This window comes from Agelaius phoeniceus (assembly GCF_051311805.1).
Source record: "Agelaius phoeniceus isolate bAgePho1 chromosome W unlocalized genomic scaffold, bAgePho1.hap1 SUPER_W_unloc_2, whole genome shotgun sequence".
In the NCBI taxonomy this organism is placed as follows: domain Eukaryota; kingdom Metazoa; phylum Chordata; class Aves; order Passeriformes; family Icteridae; genus Agelaius; species Agelaius phoeniceus.
This window is the reverse complement of record NW_027509867.1, coordinates 6835934-6850315: the sequence shown is the minus strand read 5'-3', so window position 1 is coordinate 6850315 and position 14382 is coordinate 6835934. Positions and strand designations below refer to the sequence as shown.

Here is a 14382-nt window from a genome sequence, read left to right as displayed (position 1 = left end):
CCTACTAGTTCAGGAAAAGACTTCCCTCGAGAAAAGTGAAAAAACCCCAGTTTATTTAACAAATAAACTATTCACAAGCATGAATACTGAATAATATTAAATGAAACCTCTGACAGTGCTGAAGAGATGGCAAATTCAGAAAATCCTTTTTGTGGGGTGTAGTTGGCTCACTCGGTCTCTTCTAAGTCCCTCTGGTGCTGGAATGCAGTGTCCCAGAGCTCGGTGGGCCACAGGTGTGAGCTGCCGGTGTTTTTCTGGGTTTTCAGTCCAGAGCAGGTTTAAACAATTCCAAGAAAAAGCAAAGTCACAGTCCCAGGAACTTCTCTGCCTAAGCTAGCTAAAACCAAATTGCTGCACCTGGGCTGTGAAGGCATTGGGAAATTTCCAAATCTGGGCACTGTCAGTCCCAGCAAACACCAGATCTGGATGGTGCTGGAGCCAGAACCTGGAAATTGCCAAATTTTGGCTTTCTGTGCCAGCAAATCACTGGACTTGGGCTCTGCCAGCACCAGGAAGTTTTCAGATCTGGGCACTGGCACTGCCAGCAAACACCAGATCTGGGTGGTGTCGTTGCCAGCAACAGAAATCTGCTGGATTTGGGCTCTGCTGGCACCAGGAAATTTCCAAATCTGGGCACTGGCACAGCAAACACAAGATGTGGGTGGTGCCAGACCCAGCAGCAGAAAGTTGCAGGGTTTTGGATTTCTGTGCCAGTAAATTGCTGCTGCACTTGGGCTGTGTCAGAATAGGGAAATTTCCAGATGTGGGCACTGGCAGTGCCAGCAAACACCAGTGAAACCTTCTGGCCCTCATCCGGACCATTGGCCAGTGGTTTCCCTGAGAACCAGCTCTGGCCACTTTACAGACAGAGACTGCTTTCATCTGGTGCTCTGGAAACAGAACTTTAATGAAGGCAAACACAACAAACAGGGTGGCGTGCACAGTAGAGAGAGCAAAGCAGAAAAAAGCCTGGGTCCAGGGTCTAGCAGGGATATTTATACATTTATTTATGGGGAGGGTGTCTTGGTTTGGAAAGACAGGTGTCTGCTAAGGAAGGCAGGAGCCTGCCCTGAAGTGGAAACTGTAAACCCCCTCCCTCCAAATTGTTATAAATTTGAAATGAAGGGGGGGCTCTCAGGCAAAGATATAGGAGCAGGAATAACAGTTCTTTTATTAGGGAAGAAAAAAAATAAACAATGCAGTAAATCAAAACAACACTGACAGAGTCAGAATACAACATGACACCCTGTTGGTCAGGGTGTTGGTAGCAGTCCAGTTGGAATTGTGGCTGCAGCCCTCCTGGAGCAGCAGGTGTGGTTCTGTTGGAGCAGTGATCCTGTAGAAAAGGGTGTAGTCAGTCTTCCTTTGAAGATCCAGTGGAAGAGCAGCTGTTTCTCTGGGAATCCAGTGGAAATGCTCTGTTGTCCCAAGATCTCAGATTATATCCAGTTGGGAATGCTTGGCTCCTCCCTCTGGGCGGAGCATCTCGCAGTGGGATGCTGTAATTTTATCAGTCATGCAGTGACATTCAATGGCCATTAACATCAGGTGTCTCCCCGGAGGGAGGATTGGTTGGGGGAAGAGATAAGAAAACTGCCCAATTCCCAGAATAGAACTGCCATAGCCCTAACAGATGGTAAATGGAATACACATTGCTTAGCAATCTAGGACAAGGGGTTAAAGGTGGGATCTGAGAGAAGGACCCAAGAGGAAGGAACAATTAAGAATATTACACTTTTTGCAGTAAAAAGTAACCAATGATAGCAAAGAGAACCCAGAACTTTCTGGTAACAATCTGCAAACCTGAACAAGAGGATTATGGGTGGGAGCTCCTGCTGACCCCAACTAAAGAGGGTTTTCCCACAGTCTTAAGCTGAGGCCCCCCAACACACCAGATCTGGGTGATGCCAGTGTCAGCACCAGGAAGCTGCTGGGCTTTGGCTTTCTTTGCCAGAAAATTGCTGCATTTGGGAGGTGCTGGCACCAGGAAATTGCCAGATGTGGGCACTGGCAGTGCCAGCGCACACCAGATCTGGGTGGGGAATGTGCCAGCACCGGGAAATTGCTAAATGTTAACCTTCTGTGCCAGCAAATTGCTGGAATTATGCTGTGCAGGCATCTGAAAAATTCTGGATCTGGGCACTGGCGGTGTCAGCAAACACGAGATTGCATTGCTTTAGGTACCAGGTATTTGCTTGATTTTGGCTTTCTTTGCCAGCAAATTGCTGGAATTAGGCTGTGCCAGCACCAGGAAATTGCCAGGTCTGGACACTGGCAGTGCTGGAAAACACCAGATCTGGGTGGTGCCAGACCCAGGTATTTGCCGGGTTTTGGATTTCTGTGCCAGCAAATTGCTGCACTTGGGCTTTGCCAGCACTGGGAAATTTCTGCATCTGGGCAATGTCAGTGCTGGGCAACTCCAGGTCTGGGCAGCGACAGAGCCAGCAATGGAAAATTGCCGGATTTTGGCTTTTTTTGCCTGCAAATTGCTGCACTTGGGCTGCACCAGCACCAGGAAATTTCTGGATCTGGGCACTGGTAGATCTGGGAAACATCAGTTTGTGAGAGCCAAAATGAGGGATGTGGCACTCCAGGCGGCTCTTCAAAATGCAGTTTATTGTTTGCAAGGTGTTACAGCAGTCCAGGGTCGTGGGTGACAGAGCTGTGCCCACAGCTGTCAGCTCCAGCTGCAGGCCTGGAGACCCTTAGTTTAGGTTACAAATGCATTATATACTTTTCTTTGCTGAGCATCTTAATACAGTAGAACCAATCTATACCTATATTTTTATCTATAGCCAATAGTAACTACTATAATTACCATATTCATGTTACTATTCTCCAGTCACTAAAAGTTAGTACATTACAGTTTAAGCTAGAAGATGTTTTCCAGTTTTCTTGCAGTGGAAAATTCTGAGACCTTTTTTCTACTTGCAACTTTTGCTGACTTGTTTGCCTGTGCTATCTTTCTGCTTGGTAAAAACATCTTGTTTGAGGTGGGCTTATCCTTTGCTCTAAGTCATAAAAACCCCTTCTAACTAACATACACTTTGCCTTCTTAGCTATTGTGGTGGTTTGACAGGAAATGTGTTTTCTGGGATGCTGTGGTCAGGCCTTTGGATGTTCAGATTTTAATATTGGCATCTAGTCTTGCCATTGGGACATTGGACACGCCTCTGAGAACACGGGGTTAAAAGCAGAGCTCTCGCCTGGGAGGCTCTGTTGGGTTCCGGCACCCAGCTGCTGGCTGGGCAGGGGGAGGGGAAAGCCATGTGGCCGGGAGAGGTAGGCCTGAGGCCGGGGGTGGAAGGGTGGAAGAGAGAGAGAGAGACACCGGAGCCATCGGGCAGCCCCCCCTGAGAGACACAGAGAGAGAGAGAAAGAGAGAGAGAGAGCCGCTACCTGGGACTGTAACGTTGAAACTGGATAAACATGGGCCTGTGCCGGCAGCACGGCTGGGACGGGGAAGAAGGGGGGGTGCAGCTGGCCGCTTGTAGGAGCTTTTAACCCCTTTTCAGAGAATGAGAACTTTACAGATCATTGACCTTTCCTAGAAGATAGAGTGGAAGATGAGGAAGGAATGTGCAAGTGTGAGAGAGGTCTGGGTAAGTGAGAGATAGTGGAAGAATAGAGAAGAATCTTAGTGGGAAGAGATGATGGAGTGGATTTTGCTGGACTCTTTTTGTACAGCCATGGACAGAACCATGTTCCTTGTGATACAGAGACTGCATCTAGGGGGAGGCAATGGCCACAGAACCAAGAGGGTTCAGTGTTGATACCCCTCGGCCCCAGAGGGTGAAAAATATGGGGGGGACAGGTGTCCCAAAGGAGAGATTGTGGGGACAGGTGTCCCAAAGGAGAGACTGTGCCTTTTTTGGATCGGGACAGAGCATCCTTAAAAAGACCACCCTAGAAGCAGCTCTGGTCTGCGTTCAGTGGTGAGAGCACTGGACATGAAAGGAAGAGGTCACGACGGCAGATGTACTCTGGGCGGTGCCACGAGTGACACAGAAACACACGAGGCTTCAGCTGTGTTTCCAGGGGAAGCCCATGGTACAAGAAGGACTCCTCTCCTCTTGATGAACTGAGGATTGATTGTCTGAAGGGTGGTGCTGGACCAGGAGTTGGTGATTTTGGGGAATAGATGTATTGTATTGGAAATTTGGTGGGGGGAGGAGGAAATGTATTTGTAAGGTTTTCATTTTCCCTGTGTGTGTTCCTTTTTATATATAGTGTAGTGTAGTTAATAAAGTTTTGTTTTCTTTCCTAAGTAGGAGCCTGCTTTGCTTATTCCTGGTCACATCTCACAGCAGAAACCAGGGAGAAGGTATCTTCATGGGGGCACTGGCATTGTGCCAGCGTCAAACCATGACAGCGCCCAAACAGGGACCCTGACACTCAGGGCTCCTTGTGTCAGTCACGTCAGCTGGGGTTAGCCGATGGATAGGCCAGGGCTCCCCGGGATTTTGGATTGTGCTGGGCCCAGTGGATTCATCGTTGCTTCGAAGGACCTTGCCCAGGATCGGCAGGGACAACAATGGTTTCACCTGCATAGGATTGCAGGTGGGTTTGGGGAAATGCAAGACATTTATTGCCCATTTTGCCACTGTGTTTTTACAATATGCACCCATGTCCCATAACTGATTTGGAGTGTTCTGGTGGCTCTTCCCCATAAGGCAGAGAAAAAAAAAAGGGTAGTCAGATGTCCAAAGTAGAAAGGAGCATACATGGATGCTTTAATTCTCACTGATCATGACTTAATATTTTCAAAGTACGAATTAAAATCAATCATGAGGTGGATCATTAAAAATTATCCAGATGCCTCTGCTGATGAAATCCATACCACTGAATTTTGGGACTCCGTCGGACTTAAAAGGGACCCCATTGCACTCTGCATGCTCCCCATCTTCCACACCATCCTTGAGACCCTTCACCAGCAAGCAGTGTGCTGAAAACTCAATCTGTTGCTCACTCCTAACTCGGGACCACCCCTCAAACCTGCCTTTCTCAGACCTTCCACAATGGTCCAAGATGGCAATGGCCACGCTGTCTTGGAGCATCATGCCCTGGAGACTCAAGGTGGAAGGAGCCTGAATGCGGCTCGGGAGCCCGACCATCCTCCCTCCATCTTGGCTCCTCCACTTCCTGCTACCACAGCCTTCACTTCCTCCCAGAACGAACCTCCAGACTCCACCCCAACAACTGCGGGTCACGCCCCCACTGTCAATCATCCTCTCCACCCTGGGCCATGCCTCCAGTTAAGGAAGGAGACTGGCAAATAACCTCAAAACTCCTCATTGCCCCTGTATGAAAGAAGGGGGCAGAATCCCAGGTGTCAGCCATTGATTTATGGGGAAATCAAGGATCTGTGTAGGGCAGCTAAAGACCATGGAAAGGACTCATCTTATTTTAATGGCCTAATGAGGGCCATGTTTACAGCACATCTAAACCCCCTATGATTTAAAATATATTATGTCCATGTTGTTGTCACCTACAGAATACACCCTGTGGGAAGGGGGATGGAAGTGTTTACTAAATCAATTAATAGCAGACTATGCTAATAATGAGGCAAGGGCGGAATTGACAATCAACCATCTAGCTGGAGAAGGACAACACAGCCTGCCAGATGATCAAGCAGCAGGTATCCCCAGAGAAGTATTGGATGATATCAAAGAGATGGCTTTGAAAGCTTTAATCCAGGTATTGGATGGTAGCACCCCAAATTTGGACTGCCTTGGGTGGCTGCAGCTAAAGCTTTAGGGCAATCAGACCATCCTGGGTGCCTGTTGAGTAAGCAAACCAATGCTGCCTCCCTCACATTGAGTGGCTGCTCTCAGACACAGAGACCATCAGACACGCCACCTTGCAGAACAGTGATAGAGTTTTTACTCTGGGCACATGGGCATGGCTGTGTAGACTCTGAGGGCATGTGCTGCATGAACCTCTCCAGCCACAGCGAGTCAATCCACAAGAGCATTCAGGGACTGAAGGAAGGGTTCAAGAAGCATCAAGTAGAAAACAAAGACTGGTTCAATAAACTCTTCCAATCCAAGGGACTAAAGGGTTGGATGATATCTAGCTAAAACAGGACTATAATTATCTTAGTGGTTGTTCTTGTATTGTTAATTGTCCCATGTTTATTTGGATGCTTTAAGAAAGTCTTACAAAATTCTTTCAGTTCCATCTTTGTTGTAAAACAGAAAGGGGGAAGATACCCAACACAGGCTCCTCATGGACTCTTGGAGGAGAGAATTGGAGGCCAGGATGGCACAAAAACCTCTCAGAGACTCAGTGTAGGAAGGAAAATCCTTAAAAGTATCTAAAAGTATTCTTAAATCCATGAAGTACCTTAAAAACCTTGAGTATCTCAAGGCATTAATGACCACCACTGAGTGTCAGTACAAAGCTCTCCAGGGACTCATTAAAGCAGATAATTGGGGCATGATTGCACAAACCTCTCACAGAGTCTGTATCAAAAGGGAAACACCAAGTACCTTAAAATATCTGAAGTACCCTGAAGTATTAATGATCCCCACTGAGTGTTGTTACTGACAAAGCCTCTCCAGGGACTAATTACAGCAGATAATTGGAGGCCATGATTGCACAAACCTCTCAGAGACTCCATGGCAAAAGCCAAACCCCAAGTCCTTTGAAAAACCTGCAGCCCCTGCAGGGAGCATGAAGGAGCCCCCAGGGCCATTGCTGAGCAAGGCTCCCCAGGGACTCCTTGCAGCAGATCCTTGAGGCCACTGGGATGTGGGCTAGGGGGGGATGCTGAGGGCAGCACAAGGGGCTGACAGTGCCCAGCCTGGCTGGGGCTGTGCCAGGAGGCCCCAGGGCCTCAGGACAAGGTGTCTCCTCCCAGCCCTTGCTGGCACAGACCCTGCTGTGCCCCAGGGCACCAAGACTTGGCTTCTCTTTGTCCCCACCTGTCATCACTGCCTGCAGTTCTCTGCTCTGCCTGGGCCTGGGGACACTTTCTCACTCGTGTCCCTCAATGGGACCCATTAAAAGTCCAAGAAACTTTGGAGTTGGATTCTGCCTTGGAGTTCTGCAGAGGTTTCTTCAGCTGCCTCTCAGGGACTGATGTCCAGGCCCTGAGCACAAAGCCCCAGAGGCTGATTAAAGTCCTTGTGCTGTGTCTGTGCTGCTGAGCTGGGCTGGGCTCCTGGCACAGAGGCAGCTCCTGGTCACCAAGAAGAGCTTCAAAAGCACATTTCTCTTGATGAGCAGCTCTTGTGCCAGCCCAGCAGGGCTGGGGCACTGCCTGCAGCCAGCCCGGGCACAGCCCAGAGGCACAGAGAGCTTCAATCAGTCAGGGCTGGGAGGGGGCTGAGAAGTGCCTGGGGCACAATCACTGCCAGCCCTTGGCACAGGAACCTCTGGCTGCAGGACAGTGCAGCTGCAGCTCCTGGAGCCATCTCCTCAAGCTGGAACATGCCAATGCCTGCAGAGCCTGTGAGTACATTCTCTGCTTGTCTCTTGTGCAGAGCAGCCAGGGGTGCCCAGGGCTGTCCTGCAGAGCAGGGTCCTGCAGCCCAGGGCGCTGTGCTGGGGCAGGGACTCTGCTGCCTGCCAGGGACAGCTCTCAGCCAGCCCTGGCAGCTGCTCCCAGCACTGGGGGACAAGATCTGGCTGGCAGGAGACAGCTGGTGAGGCTTGGAAGTGTTCTCCTTGTGTGGGGAGGATGCTGCATTGTTCAGGACTGCTCCCAGCATGGCATTTAACTGCAGAACATTTCCAAGGAGATTATACAGGGTGCACAGCAAGGTAGGGCCTGAATAAAAGGGAAAATCCTGCTTTATTAATCTACTGCTCTAGGTTGCATGGATGGGAAATTGCAAACAGATAATCATCCCTCAGTTCAGGTAGAGAAATTTTTTATATCAGATCTTACAAAACCAGGCAGTGAAAGAAATCCGCCCTTAGGGGCAGCATCAGTGTCACTTTTCCAATAGCTCAAGGTTTTTATCATGTTTCTAGCAGAGCCTGCAGAGCCAGAGCTGGCTCTGGGCAGTGCCTGAGCTGGGAGGGCTCTGCAGGGCAGAGCTGAGCCCCCAGGGCTGGGCTGGGCTCTGGCAGCACTGGCAGGGCCCAGCCCTGGGCACAGGGAAGCAGCTGCTGGCAGGGACAGCTCCAGGCAGCAGAGCCCTGGGCAGGCAGTGGGGGGAAAGTGCCCCCAGGCTGTGCTGGGATATTTCAAGTCCTCTCCAAACCCAACTATTTTATGATTACTTTTTTTACAGATCCCCATGCCAAGGCTCCTTAAATGTCCAACAGCAGCTCCATCAGGCACTTCCTGCTGCTGGCATTGGCAGACACGCGGCAGCTGCAGCTCCTGCACTTCTGCCTCTTGCTGGGCATCTCCCTGGCTGCCCTCCTGGGCAACGGCCTCATCATCAGCGCCGTAGCCTGCGGCCACCACCTGCACACGCCCATGTTCTTCTTCCTGCTCAACCTGGCCCTCACTGACCTGGGCTCCATCTGCACCACTGTCCCCAAAGCCATGCACAATTCCCTCTGGGACACCAGGGACATCTCCTACACAGCATGTGCTGCACAGCTATTTTTTTTTGTGTTCTTCATCTCAGCAGAGTATTTCCTCCTGACCATCATGTGCTACGACCGCTACGTGTCCATCTGCAAACCCCTGCACTACGGGACCCTCCTGGGCAGCAGAGCTTGTGCCCACATGGCAGCAGCTGCCTGGGCCAGTGCCTTTCTCAATGCTCTCATGCACACAGCCAATACATTTTCCCTGCCCCTGTGCCATGGCAATGCCCTGGGCCAGTTCTTCTGTGAAATCCCACAGATCCTCAAGCTCTCCTGCTCCAAATCCTATCTCAGGGAACTTCGGCTTCTTGTAGTTACTGCTAGTTTATCATTTGTTTGTTTTGTGTTCATGGTTTTCTCCTATGTGCAGATCTTCAGGGCTGTGCTGAGGATCCCCTCTGAGCAGGGACGGCACAAAGCCTTTTCCACCTGCCTCCCTCACCTGGCCGTGGTCTCCCTGTTCATCAGCACAGGCACGTTTGCTCAGCTGAAGCCCCCTTCCCTGTCCTCCCCGTCCCTGGATCTGGCCCTGTCAGTTCTGTACTCAGTGGTGCCTCCAGTCCTGAACCCCCTCATCTACAGCCTGAGGAACCAGGAGCTCAAGGCTGCAGTGTGGAGACTGATGACTGGATGGTTTCAGGAACCATTAAAATGATGGTCAATTTCTGCAAATCATTCATAATAAAAGTCATCTTTGATACTCATTTTGGTTTGGTTGTGGGTTTTTTCTTTTGTATTACTTTTATTAATATTGTCCATAACGAAATATAATTCCTTGTGCCATTTCTCATTTTATTTCTCTCCCCCTTCTCTGTGGCCACAGACTGTGTCAATGAGGGGCTGTGCTCTTGGTGGCTTTAAAGGAACTAAAGGATCTCCCAGCAGAGTTTTCTGCAGAGATGCCCTTGTGTTGCCTTCTCTGGAGCTACAGCAGCAATGTCTGTGTGCAGAGCTGGGGCAGATCAGTGCTGGCCCAGCAGCTGTGCCCAGCAGCAGCAGCAGCAGCAGCACTTGGTGTTGCCAGTGCTGCTGCCGTGGCCCTGCCCCGCTGCCCTGGTGGCCCTGGTGTTGCTGCAGGGCCTGAGTGCTCTTGGGGCCGGGCACAGCCCTGGGGGTGGCAGTGCCGGGGCTGCAGCAGGGCCAGGCCATGGGCACTGCTGGGGCAGCGCTGACGCCTCAGGCCAGGCCCTGGGGGCTCCAGGCTCCTTGCCCAGGCTCTCTCAAGAACACGGCCAGGCCAATGCTCAGCACAGAAACCCCCGTCAGCAGCCCCAGGCTGGCCATGGGCAGGCTGGGGGCAAACAGCATGGCTGAGGCTCTGCAAGGGCCCTGGGGCAGACGGGAAGGAGCAGCAGAGCAGGGGCTGATCCATGCCCAGTGCGCTGCACAGCCCAGGGCAGCGTCCCAGAGCGTCCTCATGCAGCTGCCAACAACATCCCCCCTCTGCAGCCCTGGCCTCTCCCCCAGCTCACACAGGTGCCCCATCCTTGCAGGCACAGACACAGCAGCACTGCCTCAGCAGCCCCTGTTTGCATTGCACACAGCAGGGCCAGCACCCCCATGCTGTTGCTGTGGGGACATGAACCTGAGGGAGCACAAATGCCAGCAGCCCCTGGGGCCAGCAAGGCCTGCGGGACACCAGGGAAACCACTCAGCTTTGTCCTGGCCTCTGCACTCAGCCAGAAAGTTTGTTCCCATCAGCTGGGAGTTTCCTGTGCCACTGCAGACGCTGTTGCTCAGAGCCAGGGCTGCCTGGCAGCCAGCCCCAAATTGCCCTGAGCACTTCCTTGGCTGCACCTTTGCTTTCTCCATTCCTCCTGGTTCGAATTTCTTCTTCTTGCCCACCCCTTTTCCCTCCCCTGCAAAGAGCCCATCCCTGTTTGTCCTTTCCTCTCTGGCCCCACTCCTCATTGCAGTTCCTGACTTTGCCCCATGGGAACGTCCCTTGGGCAGCAGGATCATCCTACAAGTGCTGCAGGAATTGTCTGCAGGCTCCTGCAGTGCCTGCTGCTGCTCCCTTGCCACAGGCACCCCAGGCCAGGGGGGCACATCTGGGCTTCTGTGTCTGCCTCTGGGGCTCCCTGTTCTGGGCAATGAGGAGGAGCTGCAGAGGCTCTGCAGGACTGACAGGATGGGCTTTGGGGCTGCCAGGAGAAGCTGAGGGACCTGGGCTGCTGGAGCTGCTGAAGAGGAGGCCCAGGGCTCATCCTGCAACTGCTCCAGGGGTGCTTTCAGGGAATCCCAGATTCAGCAAGGTTGGAAAATCAAGGTTGGAGATCATCAAGTCCAACCTGTGCCCTGACATGGCCTGGTTTCTCCTGAGCCTCCTCTTCTCCAGGATAAACAACCCCAGCTCCCTCAGCCACTCCTCACAGGACTTGTGCTCCACACCCTTCCCCAGCCTTGTTGCCCTTCTCTGGACATGCTCCAGCCCCTCCATGTCCTTTCTAAATTGGGGGGCCCAGAACTGGATACAGCACTCGAGGTGCTGCCCAACCAGTGCTGAGCACAGGGGAAGAATCCCTGCCCTGCTCCTGCTGGCCACACCATTCCTGATCCAGGACAGGAGCCATTGGCCTTCTTGGCCACCTGGGCACACTGCTGCCTCATGTCCAGCCTGCTGTCCATCAGTCCCTGCAGGTCCCTTTCTGCCTGGCTGCTCTCCAGCCACTCTGTCCCCAGCCTGTAGTGCTGCAGGGGTTGTTGTGGCCAAAGTGCAGGACCCAGCACTGGGACTTATTAAACCTCACCTTGTTGGATTTGGGCCCTGTGCAGAGCCCTCCTACCCTCCAGCAGATCCACACTCACACCCAGCTTGGTGTCATCTGCAAATTTGCTCACGCTGAACTCAATCCCCTTATCCAGACCATGAATGCAGATATTGAAATCCACGCTGGCTGGCTCTGATCCCTGGGCCATCCTGTGGGTGCCCTGTGATGGCACTCAAGGTGATCTGTTCCAGAACCTTACCGGGCACCCAGGTCAGGCTGACAGGCCTGGAGTTCCCCAGCTCCTCCTTCCAGTCCTTCCTGGGGATGGGCTCACACTGGCACCTCCAGTGCTCTGGGCCCTCCCTGCTGAGCCAGGACTGATGGTAAATGATGGAGAGCAGCTTGGGGAGCTCATCCACAGCTCCCTCATCCCCCTAGGATGGATCCCATCTGCTCCCAGAGACACCTGTGAGCATCTGAGTGGCTCAGCAGGTCAGCAGCTGCTTCCTCCTGGATTCCAGGGGGCTGTTCTGCTCCCTGTGCCCATCTACCAGCTCAGGAGAACACTTGTCCTGAGGACAGCCTGTCCTAATATTGAAAATTGACAAACAAGATATTAAGTAGCTTTGTCTTTTACTTATCTTCAGTTGCTCTATTTTTAACTTTATCCAATAAAGAGTAGAGGTTCTCCTTCTCCCTCCTTTTGCTATAATTTTTTTTATAAAAACATTTTTTATTCTTTTTACAAGCCGCCAGTTTAAATTCTAATTGAGCTTTCATTTCTTCACATCACTTTCTTCATAACCTAACAACATCCTTAAACACTTCCTGCATTGCTGGTCCTTTTTTCCCCTGAGTTCCCAGAAAAGCTCCATCGGCAGCCAGGACAGTCCTTTTCCTCTCTAGATCATGTTTTGGCACACTGGGACAGGTTGCTCCTTCCCCCTTAAGATTACTTTCTTGAAATTTGTCCATCCTTCCTGGATCTCTTTGTTTTAAAGGGCTCTTTCCTTTCAAAAAATCAGTACCAGATTTGGTACTCCCCAAAGTCTGGGGAGGGCCAAAGTCTGCCCTTCCTAATGCCAGTGTAGAAGTTTTGTTGCTGCCCCTCCTTCTTTCATAGAACATTGAAAACTTGATTATTTCATGGTCACTGGGCCCCAGGCAGCCTCCGTGTGAACAGCAGCAGACAGAGCTTTCCTTGGGAGTGTCACCAAAAATCCGGCAAAACAGAAAACTCCTTAACCCCAATGTAGCATTAAGAAGCAGCATTCTTTATTCAGCTGGATGCACGGGGGAGAGCTCCTCCCAAAGCTGTGCATGCTGAGTACAGGAAAGTTTCTGTTTATTTTCTGTATTTTGCTCACATATTCATTGATTGTCTTGGACTAAACACACATCTGATAATCATTTCCCCAAAATCATTAGCATATTTCCTCGCCCCTTTACCCATGTGTTCTTCTTTCCTGGGGGGTCTCTCTGGTGGTCCCTGGTGGTCGTGGACCCCAATGTTCCAGTGGGCCTGGCTGAGCTGGCAGGACACTGAGGCTGCTGAACTTCCAGTTCCCCTTCTCACACAATGGGCCTGGTGTGGTTTCCATAGGCCTGGGGATGTGGAGAACAAGCTCCAGGTGTGAGCTCACCTGGTGTAGGCAATTGATCATCTGGTAACATGAGGTCACAGAGTGGGCTATGACATCACAGAGTGGGTCATGTGACATCATTGAGTAGCAATGACATCATAGAGTGCCTCTGTGACATCACAGAGCCAGCTGTGACATCACAGGGCAGATGTCTGACATCACAGAGCAGACTATGACATCACTGAGTTGGCTGACATCAGAGACCAGCTGTGTGACATTAGAGAAGGGGCTGTTACATCCCAGAGGGGCTGTGTGACATCCCAGAGGGGCTGTGTGACATCCCAGAGGGGCTGTGTCAGGTCACTGGGTTGGTCACTCGGCCCCAGCTCCCCCTCACAGTTTCTCCCAACAAGTCCAATGCTGTCCATGCCCAGCGGGGTCCCTGTCCCCCGGGATCCCCCCAGCCCACCTGGAGCCACAGCCTCCACCAAAGGATGTTCCACAGGATCCACCCCAGAGCCTGACATGGGGACAAGGGGCCAGGGCTGTGTGACCAGGACATCAAGGACGGGGATTATCCAGGTCACTGTGGCCTGGGTTGGTTTGCCCAGGGCAGGAAAGATGTCTGGCAGCTGGAGCAGGGTCTGGGAAGGGCCTCCAAGGTGGGGCTGGAGCCCTTGGGCTGTGAGCAGAGGCTGAGGGAGCTGGGCTTGTCCAGCCCAGAGCAGGGAAGGCTGAGGGGCTCCTCATCCCAGCCTGGCAGTGCCAGCGAGGAGGGGATGGAGAACACAGAGCCAGGCTCTTCACCGGGGGCCTGGTGGGAGACAAAAGCCAATGGGTGGAAGGGGAAAGAGGGGAGATAGGCCAGGACAGGAGGAGATGAAATGAGTCAGGCTGGTTTCAGCATTTCCTCAACACCAGAGCAGCCTGACCTCCCTTCTCCATCCACCACTGACAGCTTTGCAAATCAGGAATTGTTGGAGCTGTTTTGCCCCCACTCCAGGATGAGCATCCTGATACAAGAACATAATTGTGTTTATATCTATTACAGGATCATGTTTGTCTAAAATTAATTCTAGTATAGAAATCCCTTGTGGATGTTGGACTCATCAGGCACTGCTGGGACATTGCACATAGCTCAGGGAAGAGTGAGATTGTAATTAAATTGTGTCCTGTTCAACTGTGGTCTGTTGGCCATGAGGAGAAACTTTCTGTGCCTCTGAGTCTCACCAGTTCCTGGTCCCCAAAGGACACAAACCTGATGAGTTGTGGTTCCCACTCCAGTGGCTGCACTTGGACTTCCCTCCATCCCCAGAGCAGAGCTCCCTTGTCCCAGAGAGTCCCTGGCAATGCAGGGATGAAGGAAACAGGACAGGCTGGGGGGATCAGGGGCAGGGCAGAGCCAGGGAGAAGAATGACTTTTGCATTGGATGGAGCTGTGTCTTCCCTTGGCTTTGTTGGCTGACAAGAAATGAATATCCCTCTGTGTCTCGGGCAGCTCCTTCTCCAAGGAAAGCAGGTGGGAGTTGGAGCCAAGG

General features: G+C 51.8%; 2 protein-coding genes across 2 annotated transcripts in view; one reads left to right on the top strand and one right to left on the bottom strand.

The window, feature by feature from the left end:
• The window catches only part of LOC143692686 (uncharacterized), a 513344-nt gene that overhangs the window by 281279 nt on the left and 217683 nt on the right, over window positions 1–14382 (bottom strand). The window lies entirely within an intron of this gene.
• Window positions 8267–9205, top strand: LOC143692593 (olfactory receptor 14J1-like). The gene has a single exon (XM_077172844.1). It carries the CDS (start codon window positions 8267–8269, stop codon window positions 9203–9205), a length of 939 nt encoding a protein of 312 aa, XP_077028959.1.